The sequence below is a fragment of the Cryptotermes secundus genome, unplaced genomic scaffold (assembly GCF_002891405.2).
Source record: "Cryptotermes secundus unplaced genomic scaffold, Csec_1.0 scaffold431, whole genome shotgun sequence".
Taxonomy (NCBI): Eukaryota; Metazoa; Arthropoda; class Insecta; order Blattodea; family Kalotermitidae; genus Cryptotermes; species Cryptotermes secundus.
In genome coordinates, this window is record NW_019727097.1 from 674,493 (window position 1) to 700,097 (window position 25,605).

At 39.7% G+C, this 25,605-nt stretch overlaps 1 protein-coding gene across 1 annotated transcript in view; it reads left to right on the forward strand.

Annotated features, from left to right (window-relative positions):
• LOC111864398 overlaps positions 1 to 25,605 on the forward strand; it is a 120,727-nt gene that overhangs the window by 69,531 nt on the left and 25,591 nt on the right. The window contains exon 3 of the mRNA XM_033751419.1: positions 8,463 to 8,640. Coding sequence (XP_033607310.1) covers positions 8,485 to 8,640 — 156 coding nt within the window. The 5' untranslated portion in view covers positions 8,463 to 8,484. The remainder of the gene's footprint in view (positions 1 to 8,462; positions 8,641 to 25,605) is intronic.

The following is a 25,605-nucleotide window of genomic DNA, read 5'->3' on the forward strand; positions in this document are numbered from 1 at the left end:
TCCAGAGGTCCGGGTTCGATTCACAGCGCTACCAGATTTTCTGAGAAGTAGTGGGTCTGGAACGGAATCCACTGAGCCTCGTGATGATAATTGAGGAGCTATTTGAAGGAAACAGCAGCTCCGGTCTAGAAAACTGAAATTAACGGCCGTGGGGATTCGTTGCGCTGACAACGAGAACACCCTCTATCCGCTAAAGTTGGCCTCTATTCCTACTACATATGATAAATAAAAATAGGTTTGGTTTTGTTTTAACTAAACTTGCCGTTTCAACAAAATAATCATACAGTGTTGAATAAGATTGTAAGGTAACTAATTATGATGGACAGGAATCTAGAAGGAGGCGTTCGTGGACTAATTAAATTTCATAACCCAGCGTTTCCCTGAAACTATTTAAGAAAATCATGAAAAAATTAGGCAGAACATAAAATTTTAAGTTGCTCACGGCGATGAATATTAAGATTATGGTCTTCTGAGACGTGACGCTGTGTAGTCTGGTAGAGAGGCACCAGCGTTATGTAAGATATTCTGCCTGAGAACAGCGAAAAGAAAAATACCCAAATCAGTTACAGAGCTCTTAAAGCTAGAAGGAAAAAGATTTCTGCAAGGCGTCTGTTACTTCATAAACAACATTCCTATATTTACGTATAAAATAATGTCTTAAGAAAGTAAAGAAATAATTGTACAGATTATTAACAGGATACAAAATTAACGGTAGATTAATTATATGTAAAAGAGTCTAATTATTTTTAAAATGAATAGAAATGTGATAGGCGCTCGTTTATTACTTTGGTATAACAAATTATAAAATCCACGATCACAGGACACTCTTAGTAGAAATTTGTGTCGCTGTAATACTCGACATAAATTCGGAAATGCAGCAGTGTAGTGAGTAGTGATAAAAATTATCAAAATAATATTTGAATATTTCATTGAATTATTTTGAGACAACAGTCAGACTAGAGTAAAGAACTCAGTATGATCCATATATTGCCTTTATTACTTTAAATTTTTAAGGTGTGTCAACACTGAGTTGTAAAATATTCTTTGTCCATATACAAGATGTGGGATAAAAAGTAAAAGTAACAAAAAAATTATCCCTGTACCAGGCCGTGAAGGCCCACGGGGTTGTGAGGCGGTGAGGCTCCCACATTATCTAAACAATAGGCTCAAAGATGGCGGTAAGGTTGTCAGCCTTACGCGCCGGCCGCGCTTTACTCCACAGGAAAATTATTTAATTAATTCCTGGTACTCATTTCTGTTAGAGACTGAGTCGAACCCAGGGTAATATATTAAGTTGCAGTGAGAAATAACACAACGGGGTTGGGGGGAGGGGTTTATCGGCTTTTCGCGAGTGTAATCATCTAAAGCAAAGAAATGTCAATACTTTTTTTTTTTTTAATCGTGTTTCTCTCACGTAATACTAGCATACATTGCCTCAAAATATTCACACGATTAAAGATTTGATGACTGTCCTTAAACATCCTTTATGTTATTGTACATGCATGAAGATAGCGTACATTAATATTTTCTCTGAAAAAAAAACAGAGTCCGGAAACTGGTTATTTAATTAAGTTTTTGTTTACATAAAACTGATTCTTTGGGATAACTAAATCAGGGTAACATCTAACTGCAGCTTCACTACCGGGGTTGGATTATCATTAACAACAGTCATTTTTCTCTTCATCACCAGTTTCAAACAGGGTCTGAAGCCCGCTCCAGCCTCCAACCCAGAGAGTACCGCGTGAATTTTTTCGAGAGCAAAGTGAACGGAGCGTGAAAACGACCGCTCTCCCCCATCTAGAACCGAGCCTCAGTTCGTGTACATATAGGTTCTTTACAACACAGGCCAACTTCAAATTGTGGTGTTTATTAAACACATTGACAACTTTCCTTTACCTCCTATAAGTTAAGACGAAATATTATGTTCCATTTTCCCCGTAGAAGGTGAGCACGTGTCTGTAGTCTATTTGGAAAGAGCGGAGCGCATGGGGTTGATCAGACGTGAAGGTCTGGTGAAGTGTAGCAGTAAATCTGCGTGTAACAGTTCATGTTGCAGCGTCTGCTTGCCGTACCGTAACAACGCGCCGCGGGCAACCAGTGTACAGGTGTAATATACCGAGAGAGGCATAGCAATTTGCACTGTTTAACTCAGGACTCATCTGAAGATTACGTCAGCGAAACAGCTGTTAGAGCTCACACAAGGTTCCGAAGAGGCAAGTTGGGACTAAATCCCACTTAACGTAAAGGCGGGTTTACACTGGGGCAACTTAAAGTAACCTATAGCCCTCCTCGCGCTACTGTGTTTGCCGTCAAATTTATCAAGCAGCATGCGGCCAGGAGCAACCGTTACCGCATGCAACCGACCCCATTTACACCCAGAGCGAGTGGTTGCTTCAATTCTTACGTCAACTTATGTAGAGATGTCACTGCAGACAGTTGCTTCTACGGCTTGTCTCATTTTGAGCAGGAGAAGAAAACGCCAGAGATCCGCTCTTCTTCTTTCTATACCTGTGGAAGGCCGTTCTGAGATGTTTAACCTTTTCTTTCGCTTCCTTCACCGAAAATTCAAACTTCGTGGCTAATTCCTCCCATAGCTTCAACTTCTTCCGATTATCTTTATAATTGGGACCCCGCAAATGCTCCTTTCGCGGTATTATTCGATAAGACAATTGGCTTAATCCGTGTCCCAACTCATCACGCCGCATGCGAGTAGGCAACTGAACCCACTAGCGATGGATAACCTTGCGGCCTGGAGCAACTAGAGGACGCGGGACGCAAGCCGCATGCGATTGCGCTACCCACTACCTGCAAGTGAGGAACTTGCAGCATGCGATCGCGCCGCGTGCGGCAAGGTTGCCAGTGGTTGCCTCAGTGTAAACCCCCCTTAACGGAGATTTTCATGATTTTCCTCACTGTCTTCAGAAAAGTGCCGAGAAAGTACACCGAAATATGATTATCCCTTTCCGAAGCATTACTTACTGGCTGTTTATGCTGATATTACCATCTCGTTTGACTCTGTATACCGTTCACAGTAGAACTAAGAGCTTTTATAAGGGCGGCCGCACACAAACTGCGTCAAGACAACCATCAAGACATGAGACAAAAGACGCAGTCTTGCTTTATTCGTGATTCGTTAGCATGGAACTGACGTCTGCATCACGACTCAGACCGGTGTGCGGCGGTTTTCATAATCTTAATCGTTTCAACTCCGCTCCTTTCTTTACGTCATGTCGCAGACATCGTGCCTTGACGCAAGCCGGTGTGCGGCCTACCTAATATAGAGCACAGGAAGGGCAGTAAGCAGTTGATGAAATTTTCGTCTGTAAGAGTGTTAGGATAAAGGTTTCATCTTTCAAATCAGTGTTTCATGTCAGGTGATCGAATGAATTTGTTTATTCTGTGAAATACGTGAAACATATTTTACTGCTTACATTGATGTTCAAATTAACTGAAGTGTGCAATGCCAATTATAACTTTCTTCCAGAAAAGTCTTAATTTGTTTTTTTATACTCATAGTAGCACTGTTCAGCCTCTCTAAATATACCTCGCGCTTCTTTGAAAGGCTGGAGTCAATGATCATCTGACAGAAATACGCATGTGCTAAATACTAATTACTGCTTAAACGTCTATTTATTTTTTTATCCGAGCAGAAGTGATGAATGACCGTCTTGCACACTCATTCTCACTGAGTGCTTCAGTTAATCTAGAAAGTCTCAGCCCTTTGTGGAGCCTGAAAAGTCGTTACATTGTTAGTGAGAGCCCGCCTCTGCTTCTTAACATGAGCCAGACTAATTCAGTCCACTTCTTCACACTCTTGTTTCTCCAATAAGCAATTTTCCTTCTACAGATTCTCCAAGTAAGTATTTGTAGTATATTTTATACGTAATCTTATCTAGGCTTCTGCTACATTCTCCCTCTTGGTTTTATTATGTCGACAAATATCATAGTGATTATATGTATATAGCTCCATTATTTATATTGATTTTAGTTAGAAATGTAGGTACACTTGGTGAGCCACATTGTATATTCCTTCATAGCCCAGTCGGTATGGCGTCAGGCTAATGTCCGGGGTTCCATTACCAGCAGGGCAAGAGCTCTTTCTCCACAGCGACCAGGCAGGGTATGGAGCCCACCCAGCCTGCTATCTAATATGTATTGGCTGCTCTTTCCCCGGCGTTGAAGCTAATCACTCACCTTATCTTAGTGTCGAGTTCAAAAATGAAGTTAAACCTCCGTTGCCCCATACCTCTTCATGGTGCGGTGTTTAATCAATTAAGCTGAGGGAAAATTTACCTTTGTTACTAACTAAACGGATATAATTTATAACGCTCATTCTACAGCCTGTTTTTCCTCTCTCTTGGTTTCATCTCTTTTTTCTTGTCAAATACCCTCCTTTTTCATGCTGCTTTCAGTTAGAAATGAGAGTATACTTGGTATGGTACTTTCAGAATTTCTTCGGTAAGCTAGCCAGAGGTTATGCAAAAGCATGCGCAAAGTGTTGCTGTGTTACCGGTTGCTACCAGGTTTATATAATATTTCAATTAAAACAAAAGAAACAAACTCCGTGGTCTTAGTCCACAAGCGAACTATATCGACCGAGCGGCCGCCGCTTGTCAGCGAAGTTAGTGCCTCCTTTAGCGGATAGAGGGTGTCGCGTGGTCAGCGCAACGAATTCCCACAGCCGTTAATTTCGGTTTTCTAGACCGATATTTCCTTGAAATAGCTCCTCAATTATGCTCACGAGGCTGAGTGGGCCCCGTTTCAGACCCACTATCTCTCAGAAAATCTGGTAGCGCCGGGAATCGAACCAGGGACCTCTGGATCTGTAGCCAGGAACTCTGACCACTAAACTAATTTCCCACAAGAATAAGTATGTTGCTCGCGAGACCACAATTCAGAATCGATAAAATAATGAAATTTAGAGTAGCGTTCTACGATCTTATAGCTGAAAGTTTTCTCGCCACGTAAGATATCTAATTCAAAACATTATCTGTGGAAGTATGGAACCTTTTACAAATCCGAACATAAGTTCTATCTTCAAGGTCTGGGAAAAGTAAGCATGAGAAAACGTGGTTCGGGAGGGTTGAATCCCTGCAACCCTCTTTGCCACGTGCCTCCTTTAATCCTCTTAATGACATGGGCTGGGTCTGCTTTTATGACTGGTGGAAATCGGAAGCCAGAAGGTCTGGGTTTACTCGCTGTTTCCACACACAAGAACCCTCGCAAAGCCGAAGCAAACTGCAAGATCGCCACACACCGCAGGGAGCTGCACCAATTGAAAGGGTGCGTTGTCTTAGAACCACAACATTCAATAGCGGAAAGCAGGATTAGTCGAGAGTTGTCGCATGGTCTATAACTTGGGGGGGGGGGAGTTGGGTGTAATACCTAAATTGTCATATTTTAAATAACAATTTCCATTTTGCCCCAGCTCCAGAAACATTTTGCAACACTGGTCTCGATACAGCGTGTAATGCAATATGTGCGGCAAAAAATCATCACCAAAATAATCATCATAATCGTCATCGTTTTTAGTTAATTATTCTTCTTCTTATCCTGAAATGATCGACCCTTTTTTGGGCCCCAAAATTAAAATAGCATCAGATGGAATGGGAGAAACCGGTCTAGAAAACCGAAATTAACGGCCGTGGGGATCCATTGCGCTGACCACGTGACAACCTCTGTCCGCAAAATTTGACACGAACTTCGCCGACAAGCGGCGTTCGCTCGGTCGGTATAGTTCGTTTGCAGACTACAGGCCACGGAGTTTCTTTTTTGGAATGAGAGAATAGGATATACATAAGGATTTGGAAGGAGAGAGTCGTTGGTCTGTTTAAAGCTACGTTCGCGATCTTTGCCTGGAGAGAGTGATGAAGGGTTACTGAGGGTGTAATTATTTACCGTTACGCTATTCTCCTCGATCATCGCCCTTTCTTTTTGTCTAGCAAATGTGAGAGCATCTGTGGATCTATGCAACCACTTCCCCTTAAGCCTTCATGTCGTAGTCCTTAATTAGTTAAACACAGGGGACAAATTTACCTTGTACCTAAATGTGAGAGCATCAACTTCTCACAACCCTATGGCCCTCCATCGTCTGTTACAGGGATACCTGATTAAGCAATCAGCCTTTTTGATCTATATCAATATTTTTAAGATTACATTTTAAATATATTAAATGTAGGTAAAAAGGTAAAGCTATCCCTGTAACAGGCCGAGGAGGCCCATTAGGTTATGAGACGTCGAGGCTCCCACATCTTCTAGACAGTCGATTCACAGATGGCGCTAAGGTTGTCAGCCTTACGCGCCGGACGCCCTTTACCACCCAAGAAGATATCTGTTAGAGGCTGAGTCGATCCCAGGGCCAAAATGCGGCTGGAAGGATTAGGTCGATTGAAAAAAAATTAAATGTATGTAATTTTGGTAAAATTTTGAAGTGGCGTATATTAAATTTTGTTGTAGGTAACTATGTGGGCCCATGTTCTAGAAATTTTCTCTTTCTCATAACCCTAAGGCCGTTCTGAAACCACTAGCTCTAGCTTCCCCTAAATGGTGGATGGGAAAAGTCATTAGATAAATTTTAATTGTCAGAATATACTCAATAAAAGCCCACTACTAACAGAAACCTAGTTCCTCTGAGCTTTAAAATTCTGGGTATCTCCCCCCCCCCCACTCTCTCTCTCTAGGGGTTATAAATATAAAGAAAAGTTTGTCCGGAAGCCTGGAGATGGCAGGCCCATCACCATGCTGCCCGGCTGTCCACTAGCACTAGGGACGCTAGGGACATTCGTACAGATGTGACGTTTCAACGATTTATTGATTGATGGCTTTAACGTCAGCTCCTCTGCACTGGTTATTAAATTAACGTAATGTGAATTTCAGCAGTTTCATTTCCATGAAATGGGACTAATAATTATATCAGCGTCACCCGGCTCCTCTAGAATTATACAGTGGCAATTCATGTGTGTTTTAAATTAGCTTCGTCCTTATTCTAACATTTAGTACTGAACAATGTACTCCAGAAGAAAATCACATTCATGAAAACAAGACAAAGAAATTCTTTGGGACTGAGTTAAAATCAAATATTTTTTTCTTTTAATTTAGTTTCTCATTGCCTTAGGAGTTTAAAGCGTAATTAATACACGGATATGCGTGTATTATTAATTTGAGTTTAGTGTATGCCATAATAACGGATCACAGTGGCCGCGCGGTCTTCGCGAATTCGAATCCCACTCAAGATATTGATGTCTGTTTGTGCTTATTCTATGTTTGTGTTGTCCTGTGTAGGTCGCGGCCTTGCGACGGGCTGGTCCCCTGTCGTAAGAGTCCTACAGACTGTGTAAGATTAAGAAACTGAAGTGATACCAAGCGTGTTACAGATGCCTTATGCTCCAAGTGGGAGCAACAGGAGTGAAGATATATAGAAAATATAGATATTATGCCATAGTAAAGAACTATGAAGCAAAATTTTCGAATTTTACCAAATTTGCTTTACTGTTTAATATTTAGTATATATATTTGTATATATATATATATTGTATATATAAAGAAGTTCACTTATGACCATGAGTATAGACAGCTTTGTTATGGGTCAGTATGGCTAAGAAAAGGAACTGCTCGAAAATCTTTAGTGGCAAACCCCCATATCGATTTAAAAAAAACAGATGCCCAGCTGCTAACGTGCAGGCACTAGGCCAAGGAAAGAAACGGACAAACAAGATTTCCACACAGGGCGTTATTTTTTGTTTTATAAACAAAGCCTAATAATGTCTTCTATTTTCTTTCGTATTTTCTAAATTCTTCAGTTCATTTTTTCTAATTAATTTATCCTTGTTTCCTAGAGGGATGAAAATTGTTTATAATATTAGTAAATAGCGGGCCCCAATTTGCTATCATTAGGTAAAACAGGGCAGGTTGTCAATGAACCAGAATGTTCTTTGCACCTGGTCTCTAAAGGCACTTCACAGCTACAGGATTGCCGTTTAGATTAGCCAGCATCAACATGAAACATGAAATCAACAGTGAAATATGTAACCAAAATTCTGAAGATCTCTGTCTTCTGGCATTTATCTTCGTGTGTTTCGTAGTAGTTGAACAAATGTTTCGGAGATAAGTGTCGCCCCCATCTTCAAGGTTGAATAGTAAGCCAATCAAAAAGCCGTATGTAGCAAGCTTCTGTTTGCTGCCTGCTTCACGATGGTTTCTTGCTCGAATTTCTGCTTTATTTATCATTTAAGGTTATCTGCGAGTAAGATTCCATTTGAACAACTGGTATCGTAAATATGGACAAGAAGTAATTTACTTGAAAAGGAATAGAATTGCTCAGTAAAAATCTACTTCATGTTCACAATATGTGGCCTTAGAAAGTGCCGTTTTCATGGCCACCTTTCTTTTTGGTCTGAGCGGGGCTCCACTGCCTGTCCCTTCCTTGTAACCTGAGTTTGTAAATAACGCAATCGATTTTTCAGGTTACATATTTCAACACTGAAGATGGAGGCAGCATATTACTCCGGAACGTCGGTATCTTCTTACAAGACTATACGAAGTCAGAACGCAGAAGACCATAATATGAAAAATTGCCGCAGCGGAAACCTCAAAATATGTGACATGAGAAACAACCAATCAAACAAACTTGTGTCTTATGAGGTATGTTAGTATTGTCACTTGTAGTAGTGACTGCATACTGTATGCTATATTGACTGAACGAGTGTTATGGTCGAATTCATATGAACGTTACTTTGTATTCTGGAAGTTCCGGACTGAAATCTCATCTGTACACCCACTTCCTGGCCAAGATTTTTCACAGTTTTCTCAGAAAATCCAGATAAATGCCAGGTTATTTCATCAACTTAGCCCACGCTTTTTCTAGTTCAGTATTCACTGAATCACTCTACATTTCAACTTACAGTAACCTGAGATACTGAGTTTTTCCACGTTAAGATGTAGTTAAGTGGAATATAAATTGGTAATTATAATGCCGGATGGAGGCCGAGCCGCCGTTTGAATCCCAGAAAATGATTTTTTCTCCTGAAAGTCTTCTCCATAACGCCTTTTGGAACAAGAAAGTTTTTGCTTCATTTTGTATTCTGGCGGAATTGTATTACATCCTTACTGTACTGAAAATCGGCGCCTCCTTCGAGAGTGTTAGTCCACTTTTGCTGACGTCATATAGGAATTCTAAGAATGGGCAAGATCGCCTAGCTGTGGTGTGAGGTTAGATAATTCACTTGTCCAGCCACAGCGAAGTTTTCAGCGCTGAAGTAGCCCGGAAACTTGATGACAGTATGGTGACCGTGCTCGGAGCAGGGGACAAGTATGCAACACAGCCATTTATATAAAATAGTTCTGAGACGGAAATGGAGTCCAGTCGAAACATAGTTCTGCCAGTTGGAGGCGTGTTACATCGCCTGAGGAGGGGATATTATTAGAGATGAATTACATTATTGCCGCATCTTAGAAAAGAGGTGTCTTATTTTCGAATTCTTAAGAATAAATTTGAATAAAAAATCACTAGAAGTTCTAGTTGCTAATTCTAATGACATTTATAAAAAATATCTAGAATTACGTTTAAGGTATTAAATTTTGTGTCTATTACTTTTCAGTAGTATAGTTTTTACTGCCGGTCACGGTAGCCGGGCAGTATAAGGCCTTTACTGTCTTCGCTAGCTCGGAAGCCGGGATCGTGGTTTCGAATCCACTCAGTGTATGGATGTTGTGTGTGTGTGTATGCGATTATTCTATGTTTGTGTTGTCCTGTGTTTAGCTAGAGGCCTTGTGACGCGCTGATCACCCGTCCAAGGAGTCCTACCCTCTGTAAAATGATCATGAAACTGAAAAATCAGCCTTGTGCTCCAAAGTGCAAGCAAGAGGAGATAAAAGAAGAATTTTTGCTTTTTCTTTTTTGCCTACAACCGCCAAAATTAAATGATATCCAATTTTGTCGAAACACATTTTTTCCCTGATTTTATATTTGGACTTATAGAATAGTCCGCAAAAAATTGAGTGGATTCTGTTGTATAATTACTCTGATTATAACCTCGGCCAGGAGACAGGCTAACGTGACCGAGGCTCATCTTGGGTTTCCGCCAGTCCATCCAGATAAATGCCGAAATAAATTAGGCATACGAACGCTTCCTTCAACAGCTTCTTCAATTAATTATTCGCTAATGATCCTAAGATTCGAAGTCAGTCTGAGCCATGGAAATGTCATTAATGAACCAAGAAGAGATCAAAATAAATTCTTAGGCTATTTAATGACACTGTTTCAATTTGAATTGTTTATAACATTGAATAGAATAGGATCATGATCATGATCATGAATGGTGAGCAAGTAACGGTTTTGGAAGATCTGGTCGTAGCTTACTTGGAGTAGGACTGCTATTCCTGCTTTCTGCTGGAGAGAGAGAGAGAGCAGAAACCATGGAAACCTGTGTCAGAATTAGCACAGATTCGAAATACATACCTCCCGAGTGCAAACCTGGAGTGTTACGGCTACATGACCATGCTTGATATCACAGATAGATGAAAAACCTCCGTGGTTTTTAGTCCACAAGCGAACTATACATTGGTAATCAGTCAGCGAAATTATTTAACAGCAATTAATCCTCTTACCCGAGATAATCTTTTCCATTTATATAGTTCGGCATTCCATGAAACTGTGGTGGGCAGGGACAAAGCAGAATAATCGAAATTCCGAAGTAACTACAATTTTTCAAGTCGTTTGTGATTCCTACATCTCAGGCTTGGGAGCCGGGATAGCGCAATCAGTATAAGGACTGACTAAGGGCTGGATGACCGAGGGGTCGGGGTTGGAGTCCAGGCAGGGTAGAGAATTTTCTCTTCTCCATATCGTCCAGTCCGGCTCTGGGGCCCACAGACTGTTTGCACCTGCTCACGCCGGTTCGCTCGCGGATTTCATCTTTTTCTTCCTTCTATCGTGAAGATGGAGGCGATATGTTCCTCCGAAATGTCGGTTAACACAATATCTACACGGCACCACATCCCAGAAGACTGCTTTCTTCACAATAATAAAACTTCAGTTTCCATTCAATTCTGGGAATTTTCTGAGTAGCTGAGCGACTATTAGCTTCTCAAGCACACTCAGTATGTATGTAGTTAATATATAAACATGTATGAAAAAGAGTTTCTGTTAGGTATATCCAGCCGTAATTATTTGACAGGCGCAAGGCATGACTGAACAAGCCTCCAGAAATGGAGGACTGCAGATATGTTAAGATGCACTTGCGGATAATATGCAGGAGATGGTAGTACACATCTGTATTTTAGGACGCAGGGCTAACAGGGCCACTAACAGGCTCATGATCACGTCCAGATAACACGCTTGGTATCAGCAATGTACCTTCGGGTCCTATTACCATCGAGTTAGTCACGGGTGGAATGAAACCTGTAACATGTGACGGGTGCCAGGTGAATATTGACACCTGGCACACCTTGGAGGGAGGAACATTACGTATTCCGGAAGCGGAATAGCTGGTATATTTAGACTATGATCCTGTAGAACTGTCAATAATCTGTATCAGGTATCCTTCATCTGAGCAGAGCATTTACCCCTCAGCTCATTTTGAAATTCGCTCGAGTTTCCTACAGAAGATCCCTTTCAAATGTTAATTAGCTGCGATACTTCCCTCCTCTCGCTTGCTTCACCCTTCATCCCCCATGTCCTACCGCTGATTTATAACGTCAGCATAATGAAAGCAAGGAAACGTGCCAAGTTCACACCCGCGTGACTCCGGCACTTTCCGGCGGTCTCTTGCCTCACCGTTAGAACAGGATCTCTACGCTAGTGCTGCACGCTGCAAGCCTATGTAGCCTCTCTCGCATATTTCTAAATGCATCCCCTGCTATTTCGCACATATTAGCGGCGTATATTTCAATATACCGAATATATGAAATTATTTTTTGAAATCCTGCGCATATCATAATGCGCAGGACAGTATCATAAATTATTATTCTTTTTAGCTGAAATATTCGTCATGCTGCAAAACGTGTAAAATAATCTTGTGTATTTTGTTAAGACCTGTACTTTAAGTTAAAGTTGTCTACAGCACCTGCTCAAACTGGTTCATCGCTCGCTGATTTCTTATACCCTGAAAATGGAAGCAGTTCGATCCTCCGAAACGTCAGTTAACAAAATATCTATACCGCGCCATATCCCAGAAGACGACATTCTTCATAATCACCGCCGTGTAAAACTCAGATCTTACAGCATAATCTAGTCCATATCCTCACATATTTTATTCTAAAATAACCACTTAATTTATTTTCCGTATGGGAAATGTTGTGACACATGCTAATGCGACCGTTGGTGTCAAATCGAGGTTAATCTTCGGTACTTAGAACTTCTAGACGCTCTGATGTGAATGCAGATTTTGTCGCCAAGTAACAGCAGCTCGTGTCTAATCGCAATGCCTGCTGGGTAATGACTAGGAGACTGTATATTAAAGTTTCGCCCCTCTGTGCGTGTTTCATTATAAACCACCCCCACCTACCCTTTCTAGCAATGCCAAATTTGAGACAAAGAGTTATTATAAATCGGCTAATGACAGAAGAGGGCGGATGTTGGTGGTTTCAAGGCATTAGTATGTCCTACATCCGTGTGTGTTCTCAGCTCGCCGCAAAGTAATCCCAGCTCTTTGAATATCAGAGTAACATTCATTTTCTATTAAACCCGGTCTGTTGCAAACCAAATTGCTTTCTTTGGCATTTCTGAAGACAGAAATGTTTTTACCAGTGTGGAGACAAATTAAATTTGCGGTTTAATGGTGTGAAAAGAAGCTGTAGGAATTTTCCCCTTCTTTCATTCGTTCATTTTTTGTTTCTTTCTTTGCTCCCGATAATGGTTCTCCTCCTCGTTCAGCATAAACAAATCTTTGAATGCTTCTGTATAATATTTCATGTTTTGGCAATTAGACTAAGGATGGAGCTGCTACTTTTAGCTGGATGGATTTACCAAATTTTGGCGCGCTACTCTAGTTGCAGGTAAAATGTCAACACACATTTCCCCGCAGATATATTGGTAACCTTGGAAGAGTTCTTAAGTTTCATCGAGAATTTTAAAATTTTCATATAAATTTCTTATTTTTTTTTTCTTTCCGGAGGAACGCAAAGCAGGTGGTGACGTATGCTCTGTGAACTCTATCACTTTTTGGAATGATGATGACTTAGAAAACAATTTCTTTATTAAAGTCCGTCACAACACTACAATATAAAGTTCAAGGCTAAAATTAGCTTCGCTTGTTGTGTTGTGACTGACTTTAATAAAGAAATTGTATATAATAACACAACAGGATGCAAGAAATAAAACAAAAGACTTAAAATGTTCAAGCTGTTTTCAGATGCAACATTGATTAAACAGGATGTACTTAACGAAAGCGACGTATTATGAGAAAATGTTTTAGTATTATTTAGGTATATTATGTGAGAATACTGAGTAAAATCTCTGTTTTGGAATGTGTCCTGAGGTGAAAACACAAGGCGTAATGCTGTTCGTATTCTAAATATATATAATTCGCATATTTCTTCGGTAGGTTTATCTGTCCGGCAACCAATTGTAAGCATATTCTACCTGTAGATCACCCATAAAATATTGGTGCTCCCTGATATAATGACAAGAAGAACAAAATATGTGACACAAAGACGTATTTAAATTACAGGATGAGTCCGTTCTAAAGGGTTCTGACACTGCTGTATAACACTCAGAATTACTGGGTTTCGGGACTTTGTCTATCATCCGGTATTCTAGAAACCAGAAAACACAACGAACAATGCCGTGCTCTGGTATGTGGAGCTGTGTAGATATTTTGTTAAACGACGTTTCAGAGGAACGTTGGTTAACAGAATATCTACAAGGCACAACATTCCAGAAGATGGCATTCTTTATATTCACCGCCGTGAAAAACTCAAATCTTACAGAAAGAACAACGTTTCGGAAACTAGATCTCTTTCCGTCCTCCGGTGAAGAAAAAGGCACCTACTCACTTTAGTCCCTTAGAAAGAGCTAATCTCAGTCACTGGAAAACACCTGAATCACCTGGTCTCAGGTGATAAAATAACTGTAGCGAATCTGACAGAGGCTGTCCAGTGATTGAGGTTAGCTGTTTGTAAGGAACTCAACTGAATAGATGTCTTCACCCCTCACCTGAGGACGGAAACAGATCCAGTTTCCAGAACGTTATGGTTTTCTGTGTTCTAGAATACCGGACGATGGACGAAGTCCAAAAACCCAGTAATTCTAAAGCGTAATTATTTTTAAATATTAAACCGGGTTAATATGAACAGTATCCAGCGAACATCAGCCTTTGGCTATGAACTGTATTGTTGTGCCTTATCATACGAAGAACATTTATTCGTGTCTTATTTTAAATTCGCATTTAATGTTGAGAATTTGTTTTCGTTGTTGGATACAATGCTAGTAGTTCAATTTGCTTCTGCAGATATTTCCGACCTACAACCACGAGCCCCATGCAGGTACTGTGTATTTAATCCAGTGTTGAGACGTTGAACAAACGACTGTTCTAAGCGAGCTAATTCACTCTGTGCAACATTGCTGTTGTGTGAAAATATCTGTGTATATTACAAAGGCTAAAACGCAAATGCTGAGCTTCAGTTTGAAGCAGTACAGGCTCATCTATTAGGTTCCTTGTTAGATGAAAACAAAATAGTATGTACAGTAGCTGCAATGTGACAGGCGCAACAAAATGTTAGTTTTTACAATTTGTTAGAAACATGATTGAAACTTCAGTCTAATATAGCATAGCTGATCTACAGAATTTACTGAGTAGGCCTGATTATTCTTGCTATTTAAAGGTTAAATTCTATCAATGGAAGTGGAGTGACACACTTTATATATTAGGTATTATAGTCCCTATTTTACTGCGGAATTTGTCAAAAGTAAAAGCCAGGAATAAATATGATTAGTTATGAATATAATTAGAAATAAAACGCTGATAATAATAAGGAAATAATATGAAATAAGGGGACTGAAGTGAGGGAAAGGATAAGAAAAGAGAAAAGTAAAACAATTCAAGAGAAATATAGAAAACTGGTTACACTACAAAATGATGGGTGAAAATAAGTGAAAGAAAAGACAATAATGATGGACAAAGCAATCTGTATGTGTTTTATACCACTGGTTTCTGAGAGAATTTGTTGTATATTGCATATAATTCGAGAACACTACACATCACGCAGTGTCTGAGCAGAAGTTCTGACATTCACTCTCGCAGTTCGGATCCGAACCCCGGAACTTATGATCAAACACTGGTTACAGTAATACTATGCACTTTGTTCTAGATTATGGTTCCCTGTCTCAGACTAATGCAACAGTAAAATATCAATACAGACCTGTCAGCATATCAGTGTTATATATAGTGACGCATATATAGAAACTATTATGGCAGTAAGATTTTCAGAATTTTACTTAATTCCTGTTCAGTCCTCTTTTCTCTAAAATAAATTAACTCTGCCAACAGAAACTAAATTCTGATATGATTTGTCTTGGAATATGGAGTTAAAAATAAGTTTCAGTAATAGGTTAGAGTTTATGACTCACAGTGGGTGAGTATTGTGCATAAGTGTGGTTCAGTGGCAATATTTGAAATAAAAAGGACCAGAAGATGGCAGAAATAAACGAGAGTCAGCAATTCCTGTGCTCCGATTGGTATTACATTCTGTACCATTGACGAAGAAATTGATTTCAAGGACTCCCACTTACCTTATTGATTGGCCGCGCCATAGCTCAAGCGGTAAGTCGCTGGCTTCTCATCGCGGCGGCCCGGGTTCTATCCCGGGTCTGGTCAAGTGGGATTTGTGGTGGACAAAGTGGCGCTGGGCAGGTTTTCTCCGAGTGCTTCGGTTTCCCCTGCCAATCTTCCTTCCACCAGTTGCTCCACAATCACCCTCACCTATCATCTAGGGCTGGTACAGTAGGCCAGAAATGGCCGCAGTACAAGGGACAGTCCCACACCCACTACCAATAAAGAAAAATATCTTGTTGGTTCAGTAGAAAGATTATAGATAGAAGTCGTAGAGAGAAGTAGAATGGTCAAGATATCCTGTTGAATTTTAGAAGGATATCTTACTAGTATGTTAAACTAAAATAAATTGTTTTAAAAATATCGAACACTAAGGAGTAACCTGTGTTCGGGATTGTATTCCACAAATTTATATTTACCTTACAGATATACTCGTAACACCGTAAATTCATAAATCAATTTTCTTTTATTCCCTTATATAATATATCCAAAGCTATTTCAAATGGAAGTTACATATCTCTCTTCTCCAAGTATAATTAGAATGATCAAGTCAAGGAGGATGAGGTGGGGAGGTCATGTAGCACGAATGGGGGAGACGAGGAATGCGTATAGGATATTGGTGGGAAAGTCAGAAGGAAAGAAACAGCAGGGAAGACCAAGGCGTAGGTGGGTGGACAATATTAAAATTGATCTTAGAGCGATAGGATGGGATGGTATGGATTGGATAGATCTGGCTCATAATAGGGACCAGTGGAGGGCTCTTGTGAACACGGTAGTGAACCTTCGGGTTCCATAGAATGCTGGGAAATTCTTGAGTGGCTGCAGAATTGGCGGCTCCTACAGAAGGGCTCAGCTCCATGAGTAAGTAAGTAAGTTACATATCTTAATTATTTATACATTTTATGTCATGGCTGACAACCTTACCGCCATCTTTGAGCCGATTGTCTAGATAAGGTTTCACAACCCTATGGCGCAGGGATAACTTTACTTTACTTATGTAATATTCAAGTCATTTCTGAGATAAACAGTTTTTAGAAAAATTATAAATATTAATTTGAGCTGCGTAGAAATTAAAAGTTGTATCGAACACATATGAACAAAAACTAAACAAGTCGGACCAAGTTTAACGGTGGCCTCCATACCAAACAAAATAGAAATTTGTTAATCTGGTTTCGGGACGTAATATTCAAACAGGGGGATGCTGTATTCCCGTGAAATGTCAATATCATATATTAAAGAAACTCCGTTGCTTGTAGTTCGCAAGCGAACTTACCGACCGAACGACAGCCGCTTGTCGGTGAAGTTAGTGCCAACTTTTGCGGATATAGGGTGTCACGAGGTTAGCACAACGGATCCCCACGGCCGTTAATCTCTGTTTTCTAGCCCATAGCTCCTCAATTATCATCACGAGGCTGAGTGGACCCCGTTCCAGACCCACTACTTCTCAGAGAATCCGGTAGCGCCGAGAATCGAAACCGGACCTCTGGATCTGTAGTCAGAAACTTTGACAACTCTGTATAGAGGACCTGAGAAACTATTGTTTGTATGTGTGGTCTGATTTAACCTGGTTCAATGGCGGGCTTTTGCGAGTAGAAGGATTAACCGTTGAGTAACACAGACATTGGGAATTTCTTTAAACAATCTGAGCCCCCGAGGGAAGGTGCAAAGCCTTTAAATTGTAAGATAAGAGTTCAAGTTTACAGTACGAACCTTTGGGTCATAACACAAACGACGTTAGAACTTCAATTCCAGTGGCTTTGTAGCAGTTACTGTGTCAGTATAGTTTAAAGTCACTTACTAATAGAGTAAATTGAATTATGGGTGTTCCTGGCTTTCTTGTATTAGTGGGTACACCAATAGCTGGTGATGGGGAATTTGTATCATAATATACCATGGCAAACTAATCTCTAAATATAATTACAGGTTTAACACCAATTGACTTTTCTCTGACCTCATCCTATAGGATTTAGTCGCCATGAAACGTATAATGTCCATTTCCGAAATGTAACATTACCTGAATTATCTTATAACGTAGTACCATGATGCTGGAACAAGCATGTATTATTCAAGCTTAAATTATTTTTGCGAATATGTTTGCTCATGTTTTAAGAATTTTTCACAAAAGACAATAAATTTAATTACTGGATTGTGAGAGTCGACTATTGCAATTAATTGAAATAATATTTCACTTATTATGGATTCAAATTATCTATACTTGCTGTGCTGTTTTCAGTTCCCGGCGATCTAATGCAGGAAACCGCCACAGATTTTGCTACTTTGAGTCCGAGTTAATGGAAACTGAAACGTCGATCGATCATAAAATCGCGGGACGTGGTTGCATGGCCTCTGTTTGTTTCCTTCATTGCAAGTAAAGACAATTAAGTCTATTCCTCACAGAAAATGTCTTTGCTAGATACCTGACAAATTAAAGTGGAATAGCGTTTTCAGTGCCGTTAATTAAAACGGTAGAAGTGGGTAGACTGAGAGAGAGAGAACCGTTAGAACTGAGATCAGCTTTTTATGAAATGAGTACCGGGGAAATTTTCGGCACGGAGAAAAACGGCTGTGGCGCAAAGCTGAATACTCACCTACATCTAATGTCGAGGTTGAGAATGGTTGTCTCTATACCCTGTGCATTCTTGGCTTGATGCTTAATTAAGCTCATGGATAGCTTTACATTTACTTAGAAGAAATTCTTAATAAGTAGATTACGTTTTCGTACGGAAGTAAGTTATACAGATCACAGTGGCCGCGCCATCTGAGGCATGAACTGTCTTCGTTCGTTCGAACCCTGGGATCGTGGGTTCGAATCCCACTTAAGGAACGGATGTCGGTGTGTCGTTTATTCTGTGTTTGTGTTGTTCTTTGTGTAGGTAGCGGCCTTGAGACGGGCTGATCACTCTTCCAAGGAGTCCTACTGTCTGTGTAAAAATGATTACGAAACTGAAGAAGAGGCCAGAGCCAACAAAGGGCTGTAGAGACATTGTTATATGTATGTACAGAAGTAAATTACAATCACCTGTTTGAACCCAGACCTCATTTGTGATGTATATCTTACACTGTGCTGCCATTGGCTTTCGCTCCATTCGGACAGGCCTCATTTCCGCGGATATCTTAAATAAGAACTGTTGTTGTATAGTAATTTATTTTTCTGTCGTTGCCTAGCATGTCACAATAGTTAGCGACTGTACTCCAGTTAAGCTCAAGAAACGCCTACAGGTCTTCATGTAATGTGTTCATTATTGTAGTTCGATTTCAAATACAGTTTGATCGTGACAACAAATTATAATAAAATTTCGGATGTAAGATGTCAAGAAAATCCGCTGAACACTGTTCGAGTTGTAACATGCGGACGGTCACACATAACGAAGCTAATAATAGCACTATTTGCAAGTATCCGTTGCGCATGCTTAAACAGATTTAATGATTCTTTTTTTCTAGTTTTTTAATTTATGACGCTGATTTCTTTTTGATTAGGTAACTGTGTTCTGAGCATCAAATGATAAAAGTTAAGATAGGCCTACTTATGGAATGTGGCATGAAATTTTCTTGAGCTGAAATTAAATTACTGTCCTAACATAAACTTGGAGAGACAGATGAAAACAGTCTAAAGTGACCTAATGCAACACGATTTGTACACTTTCTTCTCCTCTTGGCACATTTTTTATGATCCACAGAGTAACAAGGTGTGCTGGGAAGGACTTATAATTACTACATTTGTTCCAAATATTTCGTTTTATAGAATGAAGGTACAGAGACCTATAAACAGGTAATAGTATAATCTGGTGATACATTTATCGACATAATTTATATTCATACAGATACCAAATAAGTTAGATTTAGCGGATATATCGTAAAAGATCTACACTGCCGTTTTGTTCACAGTTATTTACATCGGAACACTGTTTAGATACAACTTCTGGGAATAAGTCGAATCTATATATACGTACATAACAATTTTCATTCTCCTAGCTCTAATTGTTTACTAGTTATTGCCACAAAACTAAAAAGTAAATATAAATTTCCTGCGGGTGCCATCGTGCTGTTTATATTGTGTTCCTGTGTTATACTCATGTATCGGTGAAGACTAGTGCAGATAAGGTTAACAGATTCGTGTGGAGAGATTGTGCACCACTGAGTAAAGCAGCAGTAGTGTAATAATTAATTATAGTTACGACCTGTAGGGTATTAATAAATCCAATTAACAATCGGAACCCCGTCTATAGTCACTAGTGCATGTGAAAAATAGTAAAGAACTTTCAATTGATAGGTCTGTTATTCGCTTTCCGGTAAGACTTTGGGGGGGGGGGACCGTGGATTACTTAACGATGCTTCTAGTGTTGAGTCTGTACGGTGCTGAATGGCTGAAGAATTAGAAATAATTTGGAAAGAAGCAGCAGTAACCTAATTGAGTTACTTTCCCATCACTTACCTTAGAGGACTGAGGAATAACAAGAAAATCCTCAGTCAAGATAACCAGTGTCTTGACTGAGACTCGAACCGAACACTTCCCAAATACGTGTCTAAAGCTTTGACTCTAGACGTGCTTCTTCGATGTAAGTTTTTTTATTCGCCGGAATATCAAAAATGGCTTTTGCTCTCCCCAGCCTGTACCTGATGATCTTTCCCCAAAGCCACCGCTTGGTGTAGTGGTAAGGTCTTAGAATTTAATTTGTGAGACAACGCGTTCGGCTCTTTACCGGGATATGGCTGATGATCTCCTGGGCTATTTACAGTGTCTCCAGACTCCAGGCGAGTGTCTGGATAGTACATCGAAACAAATATGAACTTCTCCTTCCAGATCCTTGAATACACACCAAAGATAATTATTCCTTTTCACTCGAAGCTCTTCGCGTAAACAACGTTGTTAAATAGACCCTAATTAGAGGAACATTAGATGTTTAGCCAGGGAAAAAATGGCAACAGAGGAAAACTTTACATTCGGCCTTACGTTAAAATGCTCGGATATTTGCTTTTATCCCTACGAATTCTTGGTGTGGAGTTTAAGCGGAGAAATACATTTATTTTTATGGAGAAATATCTTTGATTATTTTAGATAATTCGAAGTAAAATATATAATATTCTTCAGTGTTTAGACAATGAAGACTATCTCCATGATAACTCTTTGGGCTAATAATATCGTGTTAATTCTAGGGGATTGTTTTAGCCTGATTGTGGTAGTTCGGTATAAAGAGAAAGTTCGGATCATTCTCTCCCACAATACGACTAATGTAGGGAAGAGGTCTAGCAAAGTGGTCACTGAGGACCACAAATTACTGACCGCGTTATAAGCGGCCTGAATACCAGATGCCAGCCATTGCATGCAATATGCAAATAGGATTATATGGGTCATATGTAACGTTATGGAAACTTGTTCCAGACATGAATTGTTCTAGTGTTTGAACGCTTAAAAGAAGTTACATTAGCACATCCGAGGATGAAATATCGCTCAAGTTAGCCATGCAACTGGTATGTTAGTATCTCAGACTTTAGCAGTAAAGCTGAAAATGAAACCATTTAAACAAAGACACCAACATATCTGTTGTCTTTATGTAGTGAAAAATTACGGTTGGAAGTTTCAAAATATTTGCAGCCCGTTATATGGGAAGCATTGTCTTCTCGTCTGCTCTCCAAAAACATAAAAATTAGACTATACAAAAATGATTTGCCTATGGTTCTGTATGGGTGTGAAACTTGGTCTCTGACATTAAGGGAGGAACATAGACTAAGGGTGTTGAGGAGAATATTTGGGCCGAAGAGGGATGAAGTGACAGGAGGTTGGATAAAACTGTAAAATGAGGAGCTTCATAACTTGTACTCTTCTATAAGTATAATTAGAATGATCAAGTCAAGGAAGATGAGGTGGGCAGGGCATGTAGAACGAATGGGGGCGTATAGGAATGCATATAGGATATTGGTGGGAAAGCCAGAAGAAAAGAGACCACTGGGAAGACCAATGCGTAGGTGGGTGGACAATATTAAAATGGATCTTAGTGAGATAGGATGGGATGGTATGGATTGGATTGTTCTGGCTCAGGATAGGGACCAGTGGAGGGCTCTTGTGAACACGGTAATGAACCTTCGGGTTCAGTAGTATGCCGGGAAATTCTTGAGTAGCTGCAGATTTGGCTACTCCTCAAGAAGGGCTCGGCTCCATAAGTAAGTAAGTAAGTAAGTACAGTATATGGGAAGCATATTTAACTGATACATCCACGAATTTCTATCCCAGCTTCCTTAGGGCTTAATAAAACAACAAACTGTTTCTTTGAGTTGAATTTTAGTAATATCCTCCTGTTGACACTCAGAACCCTCAAGTCATCTCTTGCCTTGAGTTTTTGCGAGAAAAATCAGGTACACTTTTCTCTTTCATGCGTTCTATATGTCCCTAACCCTTCCAGTCGCATTATGTTCCCTGGGTCGACTCAGCCTATAACAGAAATGAGTACCAGGAATCTTCCTGTGGTTAAAGGGCGGTTGGCGCCTAAGGCTGACAACCTCACCGCTGTCTGTGAGCCGACTGTCTACAAAATGTGGAAGCCTCGGCTTCAGACACCACTATGGGCGTCAACGGCCTGTTATAGGAATAGCTTTACTTTTTTTTTTTACTTAATATTTATAATCTCCTCCAAGCCTGCTACGTCTCCTACCCATCATCTCCTAATAATTTTACCATTCTAACAATAGTGAGGGTATATTACAAAGTATGAAATACCTATACGGTAGTTTTCTCCACGTTCATCTTACTTCATGTATAATATTCAGATGTTTTCCTCAGCACTCTCTTATGAAATGTCGTCTGTCTCTGTTTAACCCGTAGAAGGAGAGACATTCTTTCTCTGTCGTATGAAACAGGCAATATTTTAGTTATTTTCACTTTAATCTTCCGAGTTTTAGATGGCAAAGTTGAAGATACAACATTTTTAACTGGTAAATGTATTTTTCAGAGTTTAATGTTATGTAATCTTCACATTTATTTTTTTGTTTTATATTAGCATGGCTGTAACACGATTCCTCGAGGTTATATTTCCAAACACAATGTTGTCATCGCACGTTTCGAAACATAAAATCAAGTGGATTTCGCCATTACAGCTGTTCACATGGCGGAAAACTGAGATTTTTTTTTTTTAATGGCAGCTACGGTCGGTATCCTGGAAACGAGAACTAGCCATGTTATGACATGTCATCATGTCAGAATACTCTGTGATCCAGCTAGATGAGCCGTGGCAGGTAATACGCTGTCTTCATATAGTACCTAGGATTTAATAACGTACATTTATGCTGTAATATAGTGAACACTCATAAAACTCTGACCCCACGGCAACTCTGCCTCATACTGTGTGCATGTGTTCACCATTCCTAGCCCACATCAATTCCCACTACCTGTCAGTTATAGCATTAATATCATATGAAGTAGTTTTATGACTGAGAAAGAACTTTTTTTCCTTGGCACTACAGCCCCAGTGGGCCTAGGCCTACCTCCATGAACTTCTCCATCCACTTCGGTTTTCTAGATCTTACACATTCGGTAGGACTCCTTGGGCGGGTGATCAGCTAGTCGCAAGGCCTCTACCTGTACACAAACACAGAAAAACGCACACACACAAACTAAACATCCATGCCCTGAGCGGGATTGAACCCACGATCCCATTTTCCAAGCCAGCGAAGACAGTACATGCCTTAGACCGCTCGGCTACTGTGACCGGCAGTGTATAAGAATAATATATATGAATTCAGTTCGTACCTCACAGGAAACAGATCCGAACCAACGATCCCGGCTTCCTAGCGAGCGAAGACAGTACAAGCCTTAGACGGCTCGGCTACCGTGACCGGCAGTGTATAAGAATAATATATATGAATTCAGTTCGTACCTCACAGGAAACAGATCCGAACTCACGATCCCGGTTTCCAAGCGAGCGAAGACAGTGCATGCCTTAGACCGCTCGGCTACCGTGACCGGCGAGAAAGAACTTTAGCTATGAAAATAAGTGAAAAGATCGCCCATTCGCGCTAATATACTTGACACTTCCTGTCTTCTAGATGTTATTATGTATTCTTTGCACGGTGTGCAAATATACGCAGGGCTAGTCGTGTCAGTCCGAATGTTTCTATTATAGAACGGCTTGATGGGTTTTTATGAAATTTGGTATGGGCGTTGTGCCAATTGGGCACTACAGCAAAAATTTATAGTTCTCTGCAATAGTTGTAACGACACTAAGGCCACTTAATATATGGTCCTGCAATTTTATGTGATAATAGATATTTGAAAAATATGCAAGATCTGTTGATGTATCTGTTGCTCGGAAATGTGAAACAACACAATTGCGTAGATTTTAAAGGGTTAGTGATCGAGATTAGCTCTTTCTAAAGGGGCCAACTGAGTAGACGTCTTCCCCCCTCACCTGAGGACGGAAAGAGATCCAGTTTCCGAAACGTAATGTTTTCTATTTCGTAGAATACCGGACGATGGAAAAAGTCCCCAAACCCAGTAATTCTGTGAGCAACACAATGACGACTGTGTAAAATTTTTCTTTCTTTTTGATAGCGATAACTAATGAGACAATGGAGATAAACATGTGAAATTTAATATGGAGATAATTGGCTGTAAATTCGATGTTAAGTATTATTTGCAATTTAACAATATAAAGATATGGAGACAGTGTGAATCTTTGATGCTAAAGTTTCTTCTAAGAAGAAAAACTAAATACATGATAATCAGTAGTATTGTTGTGGTAATGCAATCAATTTGTAGCAGAACGTAGAGGTGCAAACAATACCTGTGCCACCTCTGTGTATTCCGATACGGATAACACCTTTCCCAACATATTACCAAAGATGATGAGAGAACTTGGAATGACTCAGTGGGACATCCAGTAGATAACTGTGTTGAAAGCAGTAATAAATCAGTCTAACATACACAAGATGAAACTTTATTTTCTAAAGTGTTCCAAAAGCTGGACGTACAGGTGGCGAATGTGTAGACAGAGAGAGGAGAGGAGAGGAGAGGAGGTTTGTGTTCATTCTGTTTTAAGTGGGATATATTCTTTGCAGTAGAACGGAACTACTCCTCAAGAGGAAACACAGAGGTGGGAACTTTCAAACTGAAAAGGTGTATAATAATAATTCAATTCATGTTTATTTACGTGCAATAACTTAACAGCACAGTGGCCAATTACAAAGTTAGCACGAGTATATAAGGTACAGAAAATAATTAAAACAAAATACAAGTATGACAAATAAATCTGTGAACATAAATCTAAAGAAGACTGAAATATATACATACATTCATGAAATTTACGAATATTGCTAATACTATTAGTAACTAAATACTAAGATAAGACACCTGGGAGTGATAGCATAAAATTAATAACAAGTCAATAGATTAAAACCAAATAATAATAATAATAATAATAATAATTCAATTCGTGTTTATTTATGTGCAAACTTAACAGCACAGTGGCCAATTACAAAGTTAGCACGAGTATATAAGGTACAGAAAATAATTAAAACAAAATACAAGTATGACAAATAAATCTGTGAACATAAATCTAAAGAAGACTGAAATATATANAATGTTGGCCTTCGAATTCATGTTCTGTATATTACAGATTCTACTATGTTCAGTGCCTCTTCTTCAAGTGAGCATTTTCCTTTTGTTAATGCATTTTAGTTGCTAATGTTGTTTATAGGGGCGTTGATTACAGTACATTATGTTACATGGATTCAAAGTTAGTCAAAATGATTATCTGATGAAGAATATGTCAAGAAGGCGAAAAAACTATCCCTGTAAAAGGCCTTGAAGGCCCATAGGGTTGTGAGACGTAGAGGCTCCCACATTTTC